The 15,506-nt window shown below is 45.2% G+C and overlaps 1 protein-coding gene across 2 annotated transcripts in view; it reads left to right on the forward strand.

The window, feature by feature from the left end:
• The window catches only part of AGAP1 (ArfGAP with GTPase domain, ankyrin repeat and PH domain 1), a 320,627-nt gene that overhangs the window by 286,101 nt on the left and 19,020 nt on the right, over positions 1-15,506 (forward strand). For both annotated transcript variants that reach the window (XM_080632007.1, XM_080632008.1), the window contains one exon: positions 407-629. In XM_080632007.1, the coding sequence (XP_080488133.1) occupies positions 407-629 (223 nt within the window). The remainder of the gene's footprint in view (positions 1-406; positions 630-15,506) is intronic.

Consider the following 15,506-nt stretch of genomic DNA (forward strand, 5'->3'; position numbering starts at 1 on the left):
TCCCTGATGAAGAGCCCCTCTCCAGCGTCCTTGTAGCCCCCTTCAGACACTGGAAGCTGCTCTGAGGTCTCCACGCAGCTTCTCTTCTCCAAGCTGAACAGCCCCAGTGTTCTCAGCCTGTCTCCATACAGGAGCTGCTTCAGCCCCTTCTCATCCTCATGGCCTCCTCTGGACTTGCTCCAACAGCTCCATGTCCTTGTTATGCTGAGGACACCAGAACTGCACAGTGCTGCAAGTGGGGTCTCACTAGAGGAGAGCAGAGGGGCAGGATCACCTCCTTCAGCCTGCTGGTCACACTTCTTTTGATGCAGCCCAGTATACGCCCAGAGCTGAACCCCTTAACCACAAACATTAAGCTTTGTTAGGTGTTTTGTTGTCTAATTGCTTGTGTTTCTTCTTCCCACAGACCCTGACTGGGCCAGCCTGAATCTGGGAGCACTTATATGCATCGAATGCTCAGGTATACACCGAAACCTTGGCACACACCTCTCGCGGGTCCGCTCTCTTGACCTGGATGACTGGCCTATAGAGCTCATCAAGGTGATGTCTTCTATTGGGAATGAGCTGGCAAACAGCGTTTGGGAGGAGAGCAGCCAAGGCCATATGAAACCTTCTCCAGACTCCACAAGGTAGGCTTGCTTCCTCCATCTCACCGTGGCACAGAGCGGGTGGGTAGGATGTGATCCTCCACATACTGCAAGCTGTGAGTACATAAATCCTCCTTTGGGATTCTCAGTCAGAGGTGGTAGGGTGTTGCAATGTTTTACAGCATGGCCTTTGCAAATTCTCCCTTGGAGTATGCCTTGTAAAAGTCATGATGTGTGTGTGTGTGTATATATATATATCTCTCTTCAGTGCATGTCGAGGAGAAACATGTGTCAAAGATGTCAAAAGATGAGTGACCCCATTACTTTTCCACTCTTGTGAAGGTTTCCTCAGCAGCTCTACAGTGTTTTTGCTAGTTGACTGACTGACAAAACAGTGGGAGACTGGAACCTCCTGCCTGGCTGTTCCTCAGTCTGACTGATCTCATAATGCATCCTTTTGTTTCGATCAGCCACAAAGTTCTCTGCTCTTGGTCTCTCGGTTTGTCATTAGTTATTATGCCTTAAGTAGTTCATGCTCACCCAGGAATTTGTACCTGCCATCAGGTTCTCAGCACAGATGGTGCCAGTCCTGCTCACTGTGGTCTTGCTTACTTCTATTATGATATACATGAGAATATATGTTGAGGGGGTGCTGTTTCCAATAGGAACAGTGTTTTACCTACCACTCATAGCTCAACTCAGTGAAAATCTGGCTGCAATACTTTGTCATACCAAAAACTAATGGGTTTTATCTTTAATTTATCTAATGAGTGTCAAAGAAAGGTATTTTGAAAATGCTTTCCTGATGTGAGTAGGTTTGAGGTGTAAGTTATATGCTTACATATGCATTATGATATGCATATTATACAGATGCTAGTTAGAACTAACATATTGGCTTGGGGGAGAAGCAGAGTGACCTCTGGCAGACTGCATTTTGGCAGGGGTTTGGGGAGGAGAAAGACCTTCTTGCATTGCTGGGCCAGACTCTGAGGTTGTCTTCAGAAGTGCACTGTTACTGTCATAGGTGCAGCTCCCACGGGATACCCAACATCGGAGCACTGATAGGTCCCCAGGTGGCAAGCAATGTGATTTAGGTTTAGCTCTGTGTTTGCTTCCTGCGTATGAGAGAAATCAGAGGGAATTACGTTGGGGGTTTGTTGATGTATGTCTCTGGATCCTGCTTTTTCCAGTGCCAGATCAAGTGAAATTATAACCTGGGAGCATATACCTGGGCCACTTCCTGTGGTGTAGGACAAGGTTTGTGCTGTTGTCTGTAATAAAGTCAAGTGTTTCTTATTGCATTATTTCGTTAGCACTGAAAAATGAATTTGTGGTGCCACCTTTGGTTCATCTTCGAGAATGAAGCCAGTACATTAATCAGGCTACTTAGATGAATGGCGACGTGTAAGAATGTTCAGGGAGACCTCTGCAGAGGTTTTGTTCATGCATAACCTGTATGTCTGCTGTATAAGTGTATATTATTAGTGAATATAATGATTTCATCGGGTAGATTGAAATCAATGCTGCCTTTCAGTCATTAGTACCCCTTTAATCCAAAGACCTTATATTGTTGTGCCTAACAAATACATGTTGCTCCTTACTACTGAAGTGAGCTGGAGAGATACCACAGTTATAAATACTTAATAGGAAAAAAGGGTTACTCTTAATTGGATTTTGATGTTTTTAAAAAGCAACATTATTTTAGTACTCATATAGTAATGATGTTGTAATGAGAAATCTGAAATACATGTGACTGGAAAGAGAACCATCCATTTGAATTCAATGATCCAGGGGTTTGTGTTTGGAATTGGATACTTAAAGAAAATCAACTTTGTTCTCTTTGTATTTCCTGCTCAGGGCTTATTTTAATTCTTCGTTGTTTCTCTCCATCTTCATGTTTCTATTCAGCTGCTTGTGTTTCAGTGACAGAATCACATTTTCCTTTCTGCACTATAACATTTTTGGACAGAAAGATGCATTTTATAACTGCATCTTTCCAGATCTGTGTCCAAGTGCACACTTACGTGATAGAGGAGCTGCTGGAAGTCGAACTAGGGTTATGTGCAAGTTTTCCCACAAAGCAATTGCAGTCTTGCTTTGCTGCTCCCCCAGCAGGGACTGAAGTGGTCTTTTTCACATAAATACCTGAAAGCTTTTTTAGCGTGTGCCTCTGCTGCAGTCTCTACCAGCATCATAGTCCTTCTGCCCAAGATGTGGCAAAAAATTAAGTTCAAGTCCTTTAGCTGTAAGTTATGCCTTCCATTTCTCACTACTGTTTGCAGTTTGGCTTGAGGAGGCCAATCAGAAGCAGCTACAATGGATGTGATATAGGGTTAAACAAAACCCCCTTTTTCTGTTGGTGAGGGACTGAAGGGGGAAGAGGCAACAGAAGTGGAGGGACTGGGGAAAAGCCAAGCGAGTAGAGTGGGGCTGCAGAAGGGAATGGGGTATGAACAAGTTCAGGAGGAACACATGGGAGTACTTCCCTCTCCCATCTGATAGGGCTCTGTAGAGCAGGAGCACATTGGGTGTGTTAGCCTCCTCACACAGTGGCTTTTAGACTCTGGCTGATCCCAAAGCTCATCAGCATGGGCAGGAGCAGCTCCCCAGCACCAGCTCTCAGCTTTCTTCCCCTTCGGGAGTTTGGCTGCATACCTATTTCTTCTCTGATCTCCAAATATCCTTGGACTCCCTCCATCCCTCCTCCACCAGAACTCCAAATCTCAGCTCCCCAAGGATGTTTGTTGGGGACCCTCTCTTAATGCACACTTATAGAGGGGATACATGTATGTAGAGCACATACATGGTTTTCCTGATTCCACGCTGCATCTTCCTGTTGGAGATGAAGCCATTGGTGGAAACCCACAGGCTTTTTAGAGGAAAATAAGAGAGTTACTGAATTTTCCACAGACACTGAATCTGTTGGGCTTGGAGGCTCAAGGAGCATTCACATGCTGGATTAAAAGAAGCCTGGAAGTCTTGACTTGGCTTCAAAAGGAGTTCCTTTCAAGCTTGGGAGTAGTTGGCACTGATCATTGAGTCATTGCGGTGGCATCCCTTGCATTCCTGTTGTACAGGGAAGGGCGGAGAGCCCCGGGGAGATGATGTTTTGCAGGAGGGATTGCCAGATGGCTACTCTAGGTCATGGCATAATTAAGGAGTCTTAATGAGGACCATGTCACTAATATTTCTACAAACAGAGCTGTGCCAGGCTGTGAGTACAGCTTATGGCCCATCCCTCATCCATTCAAATTCATTTTAAACTTTTCTGAGAAAGTCATGGGGAAAGATAAACCTGGAAACGTATTTAGATACAAGGTCAGAAACTGGGATTGGAGGGTATGAACTCAAAGCCTGGGAGTTTCATAGCAAAAAGCATTACTCCTGTTGCTTTCATCAAGGACATATTGCCCAGGTATGTCCTGTAACATGAACACGGTCCAAGTCTCATCGAGTCTGAGAGGCAGCTAGTAACAAGCAGATATCCAGGTCATTCCTTGCCTCTGGATCAAAGGCAACACCTTGGATGGCCTGTAGCATCAAACTGGGAAGCAGCACAGGTGCAGTGGGATCCCCATGGAAGCAGCATAGAGTAAAGCAGTAGCTTGAGGCAAAGTTCAGTTTGAGGATGTTGGGTGTGATGACGGGAAGGGAAGAGGAATGAACACGAGCTCCCTGAGAGCAGGAGTTGGTGAAGCAGCAGCAAACCCAGCACAGGCAAGTACATGGATGTGAGGGGGGACCAGCTGGCCTCTGAGCGGTGGTGTCCGTGGGTCCCTGATTAGGTCAGCTTTGGAAAGCTGGTAATTGGTTCCAGCAATTACCAGCAGCCCTGAGAACCGCTGCTCAAACTTCAGGAGCCCTGTGACAAATTGAAGCTGACTGCTGGTGAAGGAGTATCGACTTCCCATTCCTAAACAGGGGGATCATTAGTCAAGAAAAGCATCTTTTAATTACTCGCAGGAAGAAAAAAAAAGAAGGGGGGTGAGGGGAGGAAAAAGATCTTTGCGTATGGATCCTGCAACAACTGCTGGGTTTCTTCCAGAGGTATTCAATATGAAATTTATTGTCTTGGAGAGGAGGGGGGCATGGGCAGAGTGTGCCTGCGGTTCCTCCTTTGGTAATGCGGGTTTAATTTGGAGTGAGAAGTCAAATCAGAGTAAATCAATGTTGCGACAATTAACCGGGTCTGGGGATGAGATCAGGATTATCCCCTCTAATTGCTATTGATAGTATTTAAGCACACTCTTAAAACATTGATTTGGAGTGGTGTGACACAGGAGTAGTGCAGTGGGGCAGAACTGCTCCGCGGAGGAATGTGGGATTTGGGTGAAGCCAGCCTGTGGAGTCTGCACTGTATTTTGCCTGGACCTGTCTGTGTTTGAATGTAGCTCTCCCACTAGATCTTTAGCTTTTTTCTGGACACACCTCACATGTTTTGCTTTCTCCATGTACGATTCTTGCCCATGTGGCTTCTGGGTTGCAGCCTTGCTTTGCCACCATCAACTTCTTAAGATACTGTTGGCGTTTTCCAACTGAGACAGTTGGCCAAGAGGAGAGAGGACAGTGTCATATCCAGGTACCACCTCAGCCACGCTTTTTATTGTCCTGCTCAAGTGATGCTGAATACTTGTATCAGCTATGGGCAGACCTTCAAGGCGAAGGAAGGGCTCCACCATTCTTGCATCTTTCTGAGAATACTCAAATAGGAAGAACCTCCAACTCCACTGAAAATGTATTTTTAAGGGGAGGGATGAGTAGTAGAAGCTCAGATGGCCCCAAGCAGCAGCCCTTTAAGTGGAGCTTGGAGCATGTGCAGCAGTTTTGCTCAGGTAGTCTGTCTGCATGGCAGTCACCCTGTTTATCCTGGTTACCAAAGGTGATGAGAAGGCCGGAGTTAGGAGTCGGCAGTGTTGGGAATTGACTTTCACCTTACCATGTAAGATCCAGTTTGATCCCTCACTCACTAATGAACTGAATTTAATGGTGCCAGCTTGACTATATCTAGCAGATTCCTACAAGCCTAATCTGAAGCCTGGCTCACTGTTTCAAGGCCAGTGTCAGCTATGCTGAGCGTGCAGTGGTTTCTGGGGGATAACTGGGAAGCAACTTGGAGGAAAACAATTAAACCATGTTTCCTTTACTGATGGAAATAACTATTCCTTCTTTACAAACAGCACAGATGAAGGGTAAGCCCAGTGAAAACGAGTGGTTAAGATCCTGGTATTGTATCCTGAATGTTTTAAGGATGCTCTGTTTCATTTCTCTCTCATTTCTTGTTCCTTTTGGCCATCAGATTGCTGTTACAGTCCTGTTGGTCTGCGATTCCTGGCATAAGGCCGCAGCGTTACAAATGGGGCCTGGGGGAACATCAGTACCTCTCTATCCGCAATTGTCAGGTCTGGTTTCCTAGCCGGTCTTGGCCTGATGAGGTCAGTGTTTTGTGCCTTTTGAATGCTCCTCCATGCCTGACACCTTTCCCATTGCAGGGCTGGGGGAAGGGTGTTTGGAAAAAGAAATTTAGAAAGAAAAGAAAAAAACCAAAAAAGATTTTATTGTGAAGGGCTGACCAGAACCCATCTGCAGTTGGGTGGCATCTGCTCCCCACATGTCACTTCCCTCATTAACAAGCAATTGAATTAATTAAATGCTACTCAGAACACGCATAACAAGCTACCGGCAGTGTCCAAATTAGCACTGATAATCAAGGATGATTTCCTTTATTATCCTGCTAAGTGGTGTGCAGGCTCTGATCTCCCTGTCTGCCCTCATCTATTTACATACCCCCAGCTTCTGCCTTTAGAAGCTGAGGTTATCTTACCTAGTTAATTTGCCACGATCACCAAGCATGGCGGATTGATATTCCTGCCTCTGCTGAAGCAAACCCCCTCCTTTCTCCCCCTTTCCTTCCTCCCCAAGCCTGGTCCTTTGTATCTCAAGCTCACTGATAAATTAAAAGCCACCCCTGTGGTCTCTCAAGTGAGTAATAGAGGCAGAAATTTCATTTTGCAACTGGCTGATTTAATGATCCAAAGGGTAATTAATGGCCTGATTATCTTAATGTTAAATATGTCCGGCAGCAATTACTGTGACCTCCCGCTTGTCAAGGTCCAGGCTATGCTCTTCTTTCAATTAAGTTCTCTGGGGCTTAATGGTATGAATAAACTCCTCTGATTCTATCATTCCGGACTCTGAGATTTAAGCGAGCTAGGGGCTCCTTTGGAGTTTTAATCAGCCCATCTTCTACTTGAGCGATCAGAGTTAACAATTATAACAAGGACAGTTTAACTTTCTTTCTCTCTCCCCCCCCCCTTTAGATTCTTATTTTATTTTCCTTTTAAGTGCTCGGAGGGCATTTTGTTGGCTGCAGCAGCAGCTTTGCTCGCCCAGTCTCTCCCTATATAAATTATCATGTGAATGCCGCTGCTTTTCCATTTGACAGGCTTAATTAATTGGCAGGAGCGGCCGAAAATGACAGTGCTACTAATTGCAACTCCAAGTCCATTTCTGTCACCGCGGCACGCTTGTCAGCGGGCATGCCCCGCTCCTCACCGCGGCCGGACTTTGTTGACGTTTTCCATTTCAGTTTTCACATCTCGTCGGGGAACGTGATGGGATGTGATAGCCCAAGATGTGCCTTTGGGTTTTCCAGGCGCGCGGTTTGTGTGCGAGAATGACATTTACTGCCAATAAAGTTTAGACAGCTGGGCTTCTGCTGACCCTGCAGCTGCTGGGGGACCTCGGGTTTGACTTCAGATATTCCAGTGAGGCCTAAAAATGGGGGAGAATTGGGGAAGGAGGTGATAAAAAGGGAGGAAAAGAAGAAAAACACGAATGCTGCGAAGTCATAACTCACTCCTGGTCTTTCTGGTTGCTGAACTACCCTGAACAGCACATCTCCCGGTCTCTGTTAGCTCTGATTTAGACAGCAGATATTTCATAAAGATAATGAAGAGAATGTATAATAAATTATTAGGTACAACAGTATTGCGTTTTCCAGCGCACATGTAAAGAAAGAGACTGATTCATTGCTGCCAGGAAACTTAGAACCTTTCCCTGTGCGGCTGTAGGACTGAGCTGGTTCTGACATGGTAGACTGCATCCTTTCAGATTAGAGTAATTGTGATTGGTTTTAAATGAAATTAAAAAAAAGAAAGAAAACAAAGAAATAAATTGTCACTTACCAGTAGCTTCCAGGAAATGCATCTAATAAGAATAACTAAGTGGGGCAAATGAAATGTCAGCTTGGTTGGTGGCTGGTCTGATTGCACCATTTTGAGGCCTCAGCAGCTCAAATGCAGTACTCCAAAGATGAAGGTTAGGAGTAGTACAGCGTGTTTTATTGTCCTTGTAGCTGCTTGGCAGCCCTTGTCATCCAGGACCTGATCCAGGAAGACACTGGTGCCTGTGTGGTGGCTGGGAGATGCCTGGATGCCTAAAAACCAAACCCAGACAACAACAGAACCATCAGCCCTGGTTGTCCAAGGGAATGAGTGCTTCAGATGAAATGCTCCCTGGTTTGATTGCATGTTTCTTATGTGCAAAAGTGCCTTTGATGAAAACTCAACACTTTGTAAACAGAGAAGCCCAGTTTGCCATCATGAGTATAATCATTATTCTCCTTATTGCCTGTGAAAGAGAAACCTGCAAGGGAAGTATTTCTGTCCCCTTCTGAAATGCATTAGTTAAAACAGAGGTGTAAAAGCCACGGTACTATTCTCTTCTTTTTAATCTAAGTAGTATAAGTACCACTTGAATGAGTTCTCTGAACATTTAGAGTTATGTGTATATGGAGCTGGGACACTGCTCTGTGCGTTCATACCCCACGTGTAACAGATGCATGCTCTGTGGGTGCTGTGATACAGTTTGTTATAGAATCGTAGAATGGTTTGGGTTGGAAGGACCCTTAAAGCACATCCAGTTCCAACCCCCTGCCATGGGCAGGGACACCTTCCACTAGAGCAGATATGGACCCACACGACCTGTGGTCAGCTGAGATTTCCAATTATCCTGTGTTTATAATAGGTCCTTTTCATCTTCCTTACCAACTTCTGCAACCTTCTGGACAGTTTGCCCAAATATCGCTGGTGTAGCCTAGAGATTTTGGGAGAGAGGAGCCCAGGAAATCCTCATTGCTTTTGTCTTTCTCATTTCCTCTGATGTCTTTCATGTGTTGGACTACCCATACATCCATTTGTTGTTCATCCTTCTGAAGAGGACAGAGGAGACCAGTGTGTTATGACCTTGTTTTGATACCTCCTTGCTAAGATACCTCCTAGATAAGACAGCAGGATCCTTCCTCGGACCCAGATGAAGATCAGAGTAGTGGGCCAGAGGCAATGGTCAAGCTTTGAATACTGAACTAAAGATTAAAAGAAGGGAAGAGCCTCCAGGGACCTTGAAGGAGGAGGCAGGTAGCTTTGTTTTCAACAATAGAGGGAAGAGGCAGTCAACAGCAGCTCTATGCCATTTTCTTACAAGTCCAGTGGCATTTGGTCATCTTATAAGTCAGAGTTGTTTGTGGTCACCCTGCCTCTTGAGGTTTCTCAGTAAGACGGGTGATAGAGACTAAAATGTTTTACCTTGGAGGTACAATCACCTCAAGGTGCCTTGATTCTGCTGAGATTCTCAGCAAGTTTTGGTTCTGCTTTTGTGTGCATTTGGCTGTCACACACTGAAAAGCACAAGAGTTAAGCTGAAATTCCCTTAAAAAGAAGCTGATGGGCTGTTACACTTCAGGAAATCTAGGATTGGAGTTCAGGACCCAAGCAAGGGGTTTTATGGTGCTTATTTTGGTGAAATACCTGAATTAGCAGTACAGCGCAGTGCAGCTTTACAGAGTCAGAACTCTGAGGTGGGCAAGCACAGCACAGATGAGTTTTTAAACCTAAAAAACCCCACACCAGCACCAGAAACTTGACAAAGCTCATGTGCTCCTTATTTTCAGGCCTTAGCATCTATCAGAGCAGCTGGATTTTTTACTGGGAGGACAACAGATACTTCTGGGACTCCAGGTCCTGGTTCAGAAACACAGAAATGATTAAGCATTTGCAGGGGACTGCACTGACATTAGCTGGGCTTACTTGAACCCATTTTTACATTTACACTGGTACTAAGTTCCTTGCCACCACTCAGTGTGTTTGTGCATGCACATATCTGCTCCTCCACAGCACCTGAGTAATAAATATGGAGAGTTTCATGTTAAAGATGTCAAGCTAAAAGCAACTGAAGAATTAAGTTTATAAAGCGTAAGGCTTGTCTATGAGATGCTTTAGAGTTCAGAAAGTACTGCACATTGAGAGCCTGGCTCTGCTGAGGAACTCGGTATTGCTGCTTAACTGCAAGGGAAATAGCCAGCACCTTAACAAATATTTATTATATAGAAAGAAAACTTACATAAAACATTGTCTTCTTATTTAAAACTTTTCTGTGTACTCGGTGTTTAACCTGTTCTTCTAACTTCTCCTGCCTAAGGTCATGGCTTAACTAAGCATCTAATTCAGGTTGGTTTCTCTATGTAGCATAAGAGCAGTTGCAGTAAAGCCAGTTTCTTCCTGGTTTGTGCTGCTGAAGCTTTATTATATCAATTATTTTTAACACCTCTACATGCATTTTCTGCTATTAAGAGATATATAAACCAGTTGTGTTGTGTTATGAGAGCAGGCTGTTACTGGTTATGCTGAGAGGGAGGAAAGGTCATCCTCATGTTCCCTTTTTCCTGGGCTTAACTCAGACAAGATGCTCTGGGAAGGTTGTGTTGCATGGGCAGCAAGCTCGTGGTAGCTGTCACTAGTGATGGTGGTACTTGTGTTCCTTCATCCTCCTGCATTGTTTTTGACCATTTCAGCTGGTTTTGGAGGTTATTTGGATGGCAGCAGGGAAAAGAACGTGCCTAAAACCAGCGGTGACAAGGTTTAACACTACTTGAAAGAAAGGCAATGCCTTGCGGTGCTACTGATGGCTTCGCTGGCCAGTGACGCTAGGCACAGAAGCCGCAGCATGCCTTTGCTTTGGTCGCAGCTACAGAACCTGCAGGGCTCCATAACAGTAACTGTGACCAACTTTAGGTTGTGATTTTTTTCCCCCTTTGTTTAAGACTGAGCTTTGTTTCTGGCTCTGCAGGAAGCTGGTAGCCTCTGGCAAGGGACTGGGGAGATACGACTTCAGTAAGATAACTAAATGAAAAGGGCAGCAGTGAAAAGATGGTGCTGGCTTTTGACTGGACTGAAACTTGATATACACATCAGCCCAAAAGCAGTGTACCCACGGCTCTCAAATATTATCCGTGTGTCAGAGGCAATGCACTTCCTGCTGGATTTTTAGATGTGCAGGGGCTGGTAGGGGAGCCAGCAGCAAACCCCTGAAAGAGAAGAGTGACCGGAAGAAATAAGACCACCATCACTCCAGCTTTAAAGTAATTAAATAGCAGGCTAAAATGTGTTGAGGTGAGCGCAGGTGACGAATGGGAGCCTTTAGAGGGTAGGAATTAGAGTGAGATGAAATGCCTCGCTGTGCCTATTAACTAGATGGTGCAGACAGTGCAAAGTCCTGTTGCTGGAGCACTTTTTGTGCGGGTCTGCAGAGACGTACGGCAGTGAGAAGAAGCCATCCCTTAATAATTGGTAAGCCTCAAAAGGTATGGATAGGATAAGCTTCAAAAAGTCTCCATGCTGAACAGATGATTATGTCATGGCCTAGAAATCTCCCGGCTAACTTTTCTTTTTCCCCAAAAGATTTAAATTTTCCTGGTTTCATCCAGGTCAGAATTTCCAAGTGATGTTTTTAATGTATTTTCACTTCTCTACAGCACCAGCCGGACATGGGAGACCAAGTGCGCGCACAATTAAATCACAGCCTCGGTTAACAGCTTTAAGACTCCTCCACAAGTGCAAAGAATAGGATTGTGTCACTTGTGTACTAAAATTGAAGATCTTCAGTCTCCAGCTTGAGATAATATCTGGAAGTTGACTTTTTCTCAAGAAGCAGAAATTTGCAGCTCTAATCCTTGGCTAATTGCATCCATGTGCTCCTGTCTGAGCCTTTCCAGACCAGATCTGCTTTGGCCACTTCCACCACTGAGACCAGCCATAAATAGATGCCTGAGATTGCTTGGATTGGCCTGTTGCAATAAGGCAAAAAAACGGGGGGGGGAAGGGGGGAGGAATAAGCAGCTACAGAAATCAAAGTTATTTGTTTGGACTCTTGTTGAGGAGAAATAGAAGCTTTAATGGATTTAAATTACTGTTGCAGTTGCAGTTTTTAGAATTAGAATCACAGAATCAGCCAGGTTGGAAAAGCCCTTTAAGCTCATCCAGTCCAACTGCTCCCCAGCACTGCCAAGGCCACCACTAACCCATGGCACTGCAGGGACAGTGACTGCAGCCCTGCCCTGGGCAGCCTGTTCCAATGTCTGAGCACCCTCTGGGGCAGGAATTGTTCCTCAGCTCCATCTAAACCTGCCCTGGTGCAGCTTGAGGCCATTTCCTCTTGTCCCATTCTTTGTTCCTTGGGATCAGAGGCCACCCCCACCTCACGACAACCTCCTTTCAGGTGGTTGTAGAGAGCAGAGTGGTCACAACTGCATTGTTGCGGTATAGGTGCACCCAGCCGTGGACTCCATCACCGGTGGGAGAGTATTGGTGTAGGTCAGTGCTTGCTTTCTTTGGTGTTTTTTGGGAGAAGACAAGGATTTACTGGTGTGCCCATGCAGTGTGCACACTGCAGTGATCCGCATACATGCAGATAGTCCACGGGCTCCAGGAAATGCCCAGTCCTCTGCCTGTGCATGGGATGACTGTCATACAGTCCTAGAATGGTTTGGGTTGGAAGAGACCTTAAATCTCATCTAGTTCTACAGGCAGGGTCACCTTCCACTAAAGCAGGTTGCTCCAAGCCCTATCCATCTATGGGTGGGTGGATTTCTCTTTTTGTGTAGCGGGATGTGGGTTTTCCTTCATGGAGGCAGGCTGTAAAATACTGCTAAGTTCACATGTTAAGGAACCAGGGGTGAAAAAAAGAGGTGTGGAGGGGAGAACGTCCCATACCTTGAAATGTGAGTGGGGTAGGGAGCTATGCAGAGACAACTCACTTTATACTTGTTAGGGTTTTACTTCATACTTGCTCTATACTTTTAAGCCAACCTCATTGCGTGGCTTATTGCTTTAGGGCAAGTTAATTAAAGCCAATAGAGGATTTAAAATTGGGGAAGGGGAACATTTCATAATTATGTGATGGAATTTCTGTCTGATTCATGGGCTTTCAAAACCCAGTCTGTGCGAAGCCCCTTGCCTGTAGCTGATCAGACCTGAGACCAGTACAGCCACGAGTAGCTGGCACACACGTTTGCTGGTGCCTTCATGAAGCATACTGGGAGGCTGCTTAAAGGTCCTGTCAAAGGTCCCTTTGAAATGCCAAGTGTCTGGTTTGTGTGAGTGATGGCAGTTCTGTTACAAATAAGTCACTGGTATTTTGAATTAAGGACATAGTGTGTTTTACAAAGGGCCTTGGGATGTTTGTGGGGCATGTGGAGGAGCAGATGAGGCTTTAGGAATGCACAAAATGTGCAACAGAAAAACACGAGATGAAATGAGAGAAGAGTGTCCAGAAAGTCACTCTTCTGATCACGTTTTGGGACTTGTGAAAGTAATATATGTCCAAATCCAGTGTTTCATTTGTTAATGGAGCCAGACAGCTCAATTCAATCATAGAATTGTAGAATGGTTTGGATTGGAAGGGACCTCAAAGCTCATCCAGTTCCAACCCCCTGCCATGGGCAGGGACACCTTCCACTGCAGCAGGTTGCTCCAAACCCCATCCGACCTGGCCTTGAACGCTGCCAGGGATGGGGCAGCCACAACTTTCTTGGTCATCCCATTCCAGTGCATCAGCACATATATTGGATATCAGTGTATGGGTTAAAATGTGCAATACGAGAGGAGAGAGCATGAGACGTCCTGGTGTAAATCTTACTGTGGTCCTCAGAAGGGATGTTTCCGTAGTGCAAAGAAAATACCCTTCAGAAAAGAACCAACATCAACCCAGCCTACAGGGAAGGCTTTCAGGGTAAAGCAAAAGATAGTGCAGACAGCTCAGGAGTAATAAAGTAGTAAAAAACCCTGAAACTGGTTTTATTTTATTTGAGAGACATAAGTTGAGGTAAACAGAGCTTCTTGACTTACAGAAAGAGGCAGGATGCACCAGAGCAAGAACAGGACTGTGTGTTTCTGAGGAGGGGAATGGGATGCGTTGCCTGGCTCCTCTACAGGGAAACTGGTTAAACCTCCAGTTAATCATGAGACTGCTTTGTCAAGCAGTATTTAATGGACACCTTATGAGTATGTACGTGGGCAGGGTAGCTTGTAAATTTGGATGCACCTGTTTTCTCTGACAGCCGTTAATACCTGTGCTGTTTGCTAATGTATGGGGAGAAGTCTTCTCATGGTGCTTGCGGTTGGTCTGGGCTCTTCTCAGTCAAAAAGAAATGACAAAGCAGAGCAGGACTTTTGCACTTATAATCAATGTAGTGCTGTTGTTTTCATGCATATTGAGGAGTTGTAATTTGCTTTTACATGGGCCGGTTGGTATCGCTCAGTGCAAGGCAGCAGACTTGGTAAAGTGGGTTGGATCGCTGAGTATGTGCTCATATCTAAGGTGTCCCTGCCTGTGGCAGGGGGTTGAACTAGATGACCTTTAAGGTCCCTTCCAAACCAAACCATTCCATGATTCTATGATCTACACGAGTGTATTGGTCTGGAGCACAAGGCACTAGTTTGGTTCAGGAGATGGTCCATACGAACTGGTTTCTCTTTGTAGAAACCCACTTGGAAGCTCCACATGCACCCAGTGTGCTCCACACTCTACTTGAAGGGGCCAACCCATGGTGCTTTGAACCTCTTATATAGTTTGGAATGTTTAATTCAAAGGAAGAGGCTCGTTCAGTTCAAAGTAATGCCCCTGGATCATTAATATAGAGGGTCCTTGGCACCAGCTGCTCCAACCTGCACATCTGCTCCTATTGCCCCTCTCTGTTTGGGTGAGCTTTTTACACAAAAAAGCAGGAGATTGAATTGCTGCCTGGCCCAAACCCAGCAATCAGCTCTCAGTTGAAGTGCTTGCTTCCAGGTTTCCTCAGGGGGTTCAGTATGATCTGGGGGCCTTTTGCTAACGTCTGATTCTTGCTGGCCTCTGAGTACTTGGTTCTGGGTTTATAATGGAATCTTGACAGTACAGTTACCTCTCAGGTGTGTGTATTTCTCAACTATGTATTTATCAAGCAGAGCAAAATAATGTATAAAATGCATAAAATGGGAAATACTCTTTTAGATCGGTCTGTAGTGCCCTTTCACTATTAAACATTCAGGAAAACTAGTTCCACTGCTTAAAAACATAAGGAAAAATCTGGAATATGGGGTTCTAATCAGGAGGACATTGGGTAGCAGTTTGCAAAGCATGTAAATAAAGCTTAGCTCATTTGTGGGGGCATCTCAAGCCTCAGTTAAAAATGTGAGCTTTCTTTAAGCCAGAACTACATCAGCAGCGAAAGGGGGGTAAGACTCACACTAATTCAGCCTGATGCAGGGATGTCAAAACCATAACTTTACAAACAAGAAAGGGAGTTTGGGAGAAGAGTGATAAGAAAGATTTTGAGTCTTCAGTGAGCATCTTCAGGAGGAGATGCTTAAAGGGTTAATGAAATGATGATAATCATGGGGATGGAGGTGCTTGCAGGTGTTTGGAGGTGATGCACTACTCGCAAAAATGGGGCCTTGTAGTTCAAGCAAGTGCTCCTAGAAGTAGAGAATGTGATTGAGAGAAAGTGTTTGGAAGCTGTACAGTCACCTCCCAGGCAAAGCAATGAATCCCAACCACGAGTAAATACATGTTGGGGAGCAAGGCAAGGGACCGAATGATCTAGATGGC

The sequence above is a fragment of the Psittacula echo genome (assembly GCF_963264785.1).
Source record: "Psittacula echo genome assembly, chromosome: 20".
In the NCBI taxonomy this organism is placed as follows: domain Eukaryota; kingdom Metazoa; phylum Chordata; class Aves; order Psittaciformes; family Psittacidae; genus Psittacula; species Psittacula echo.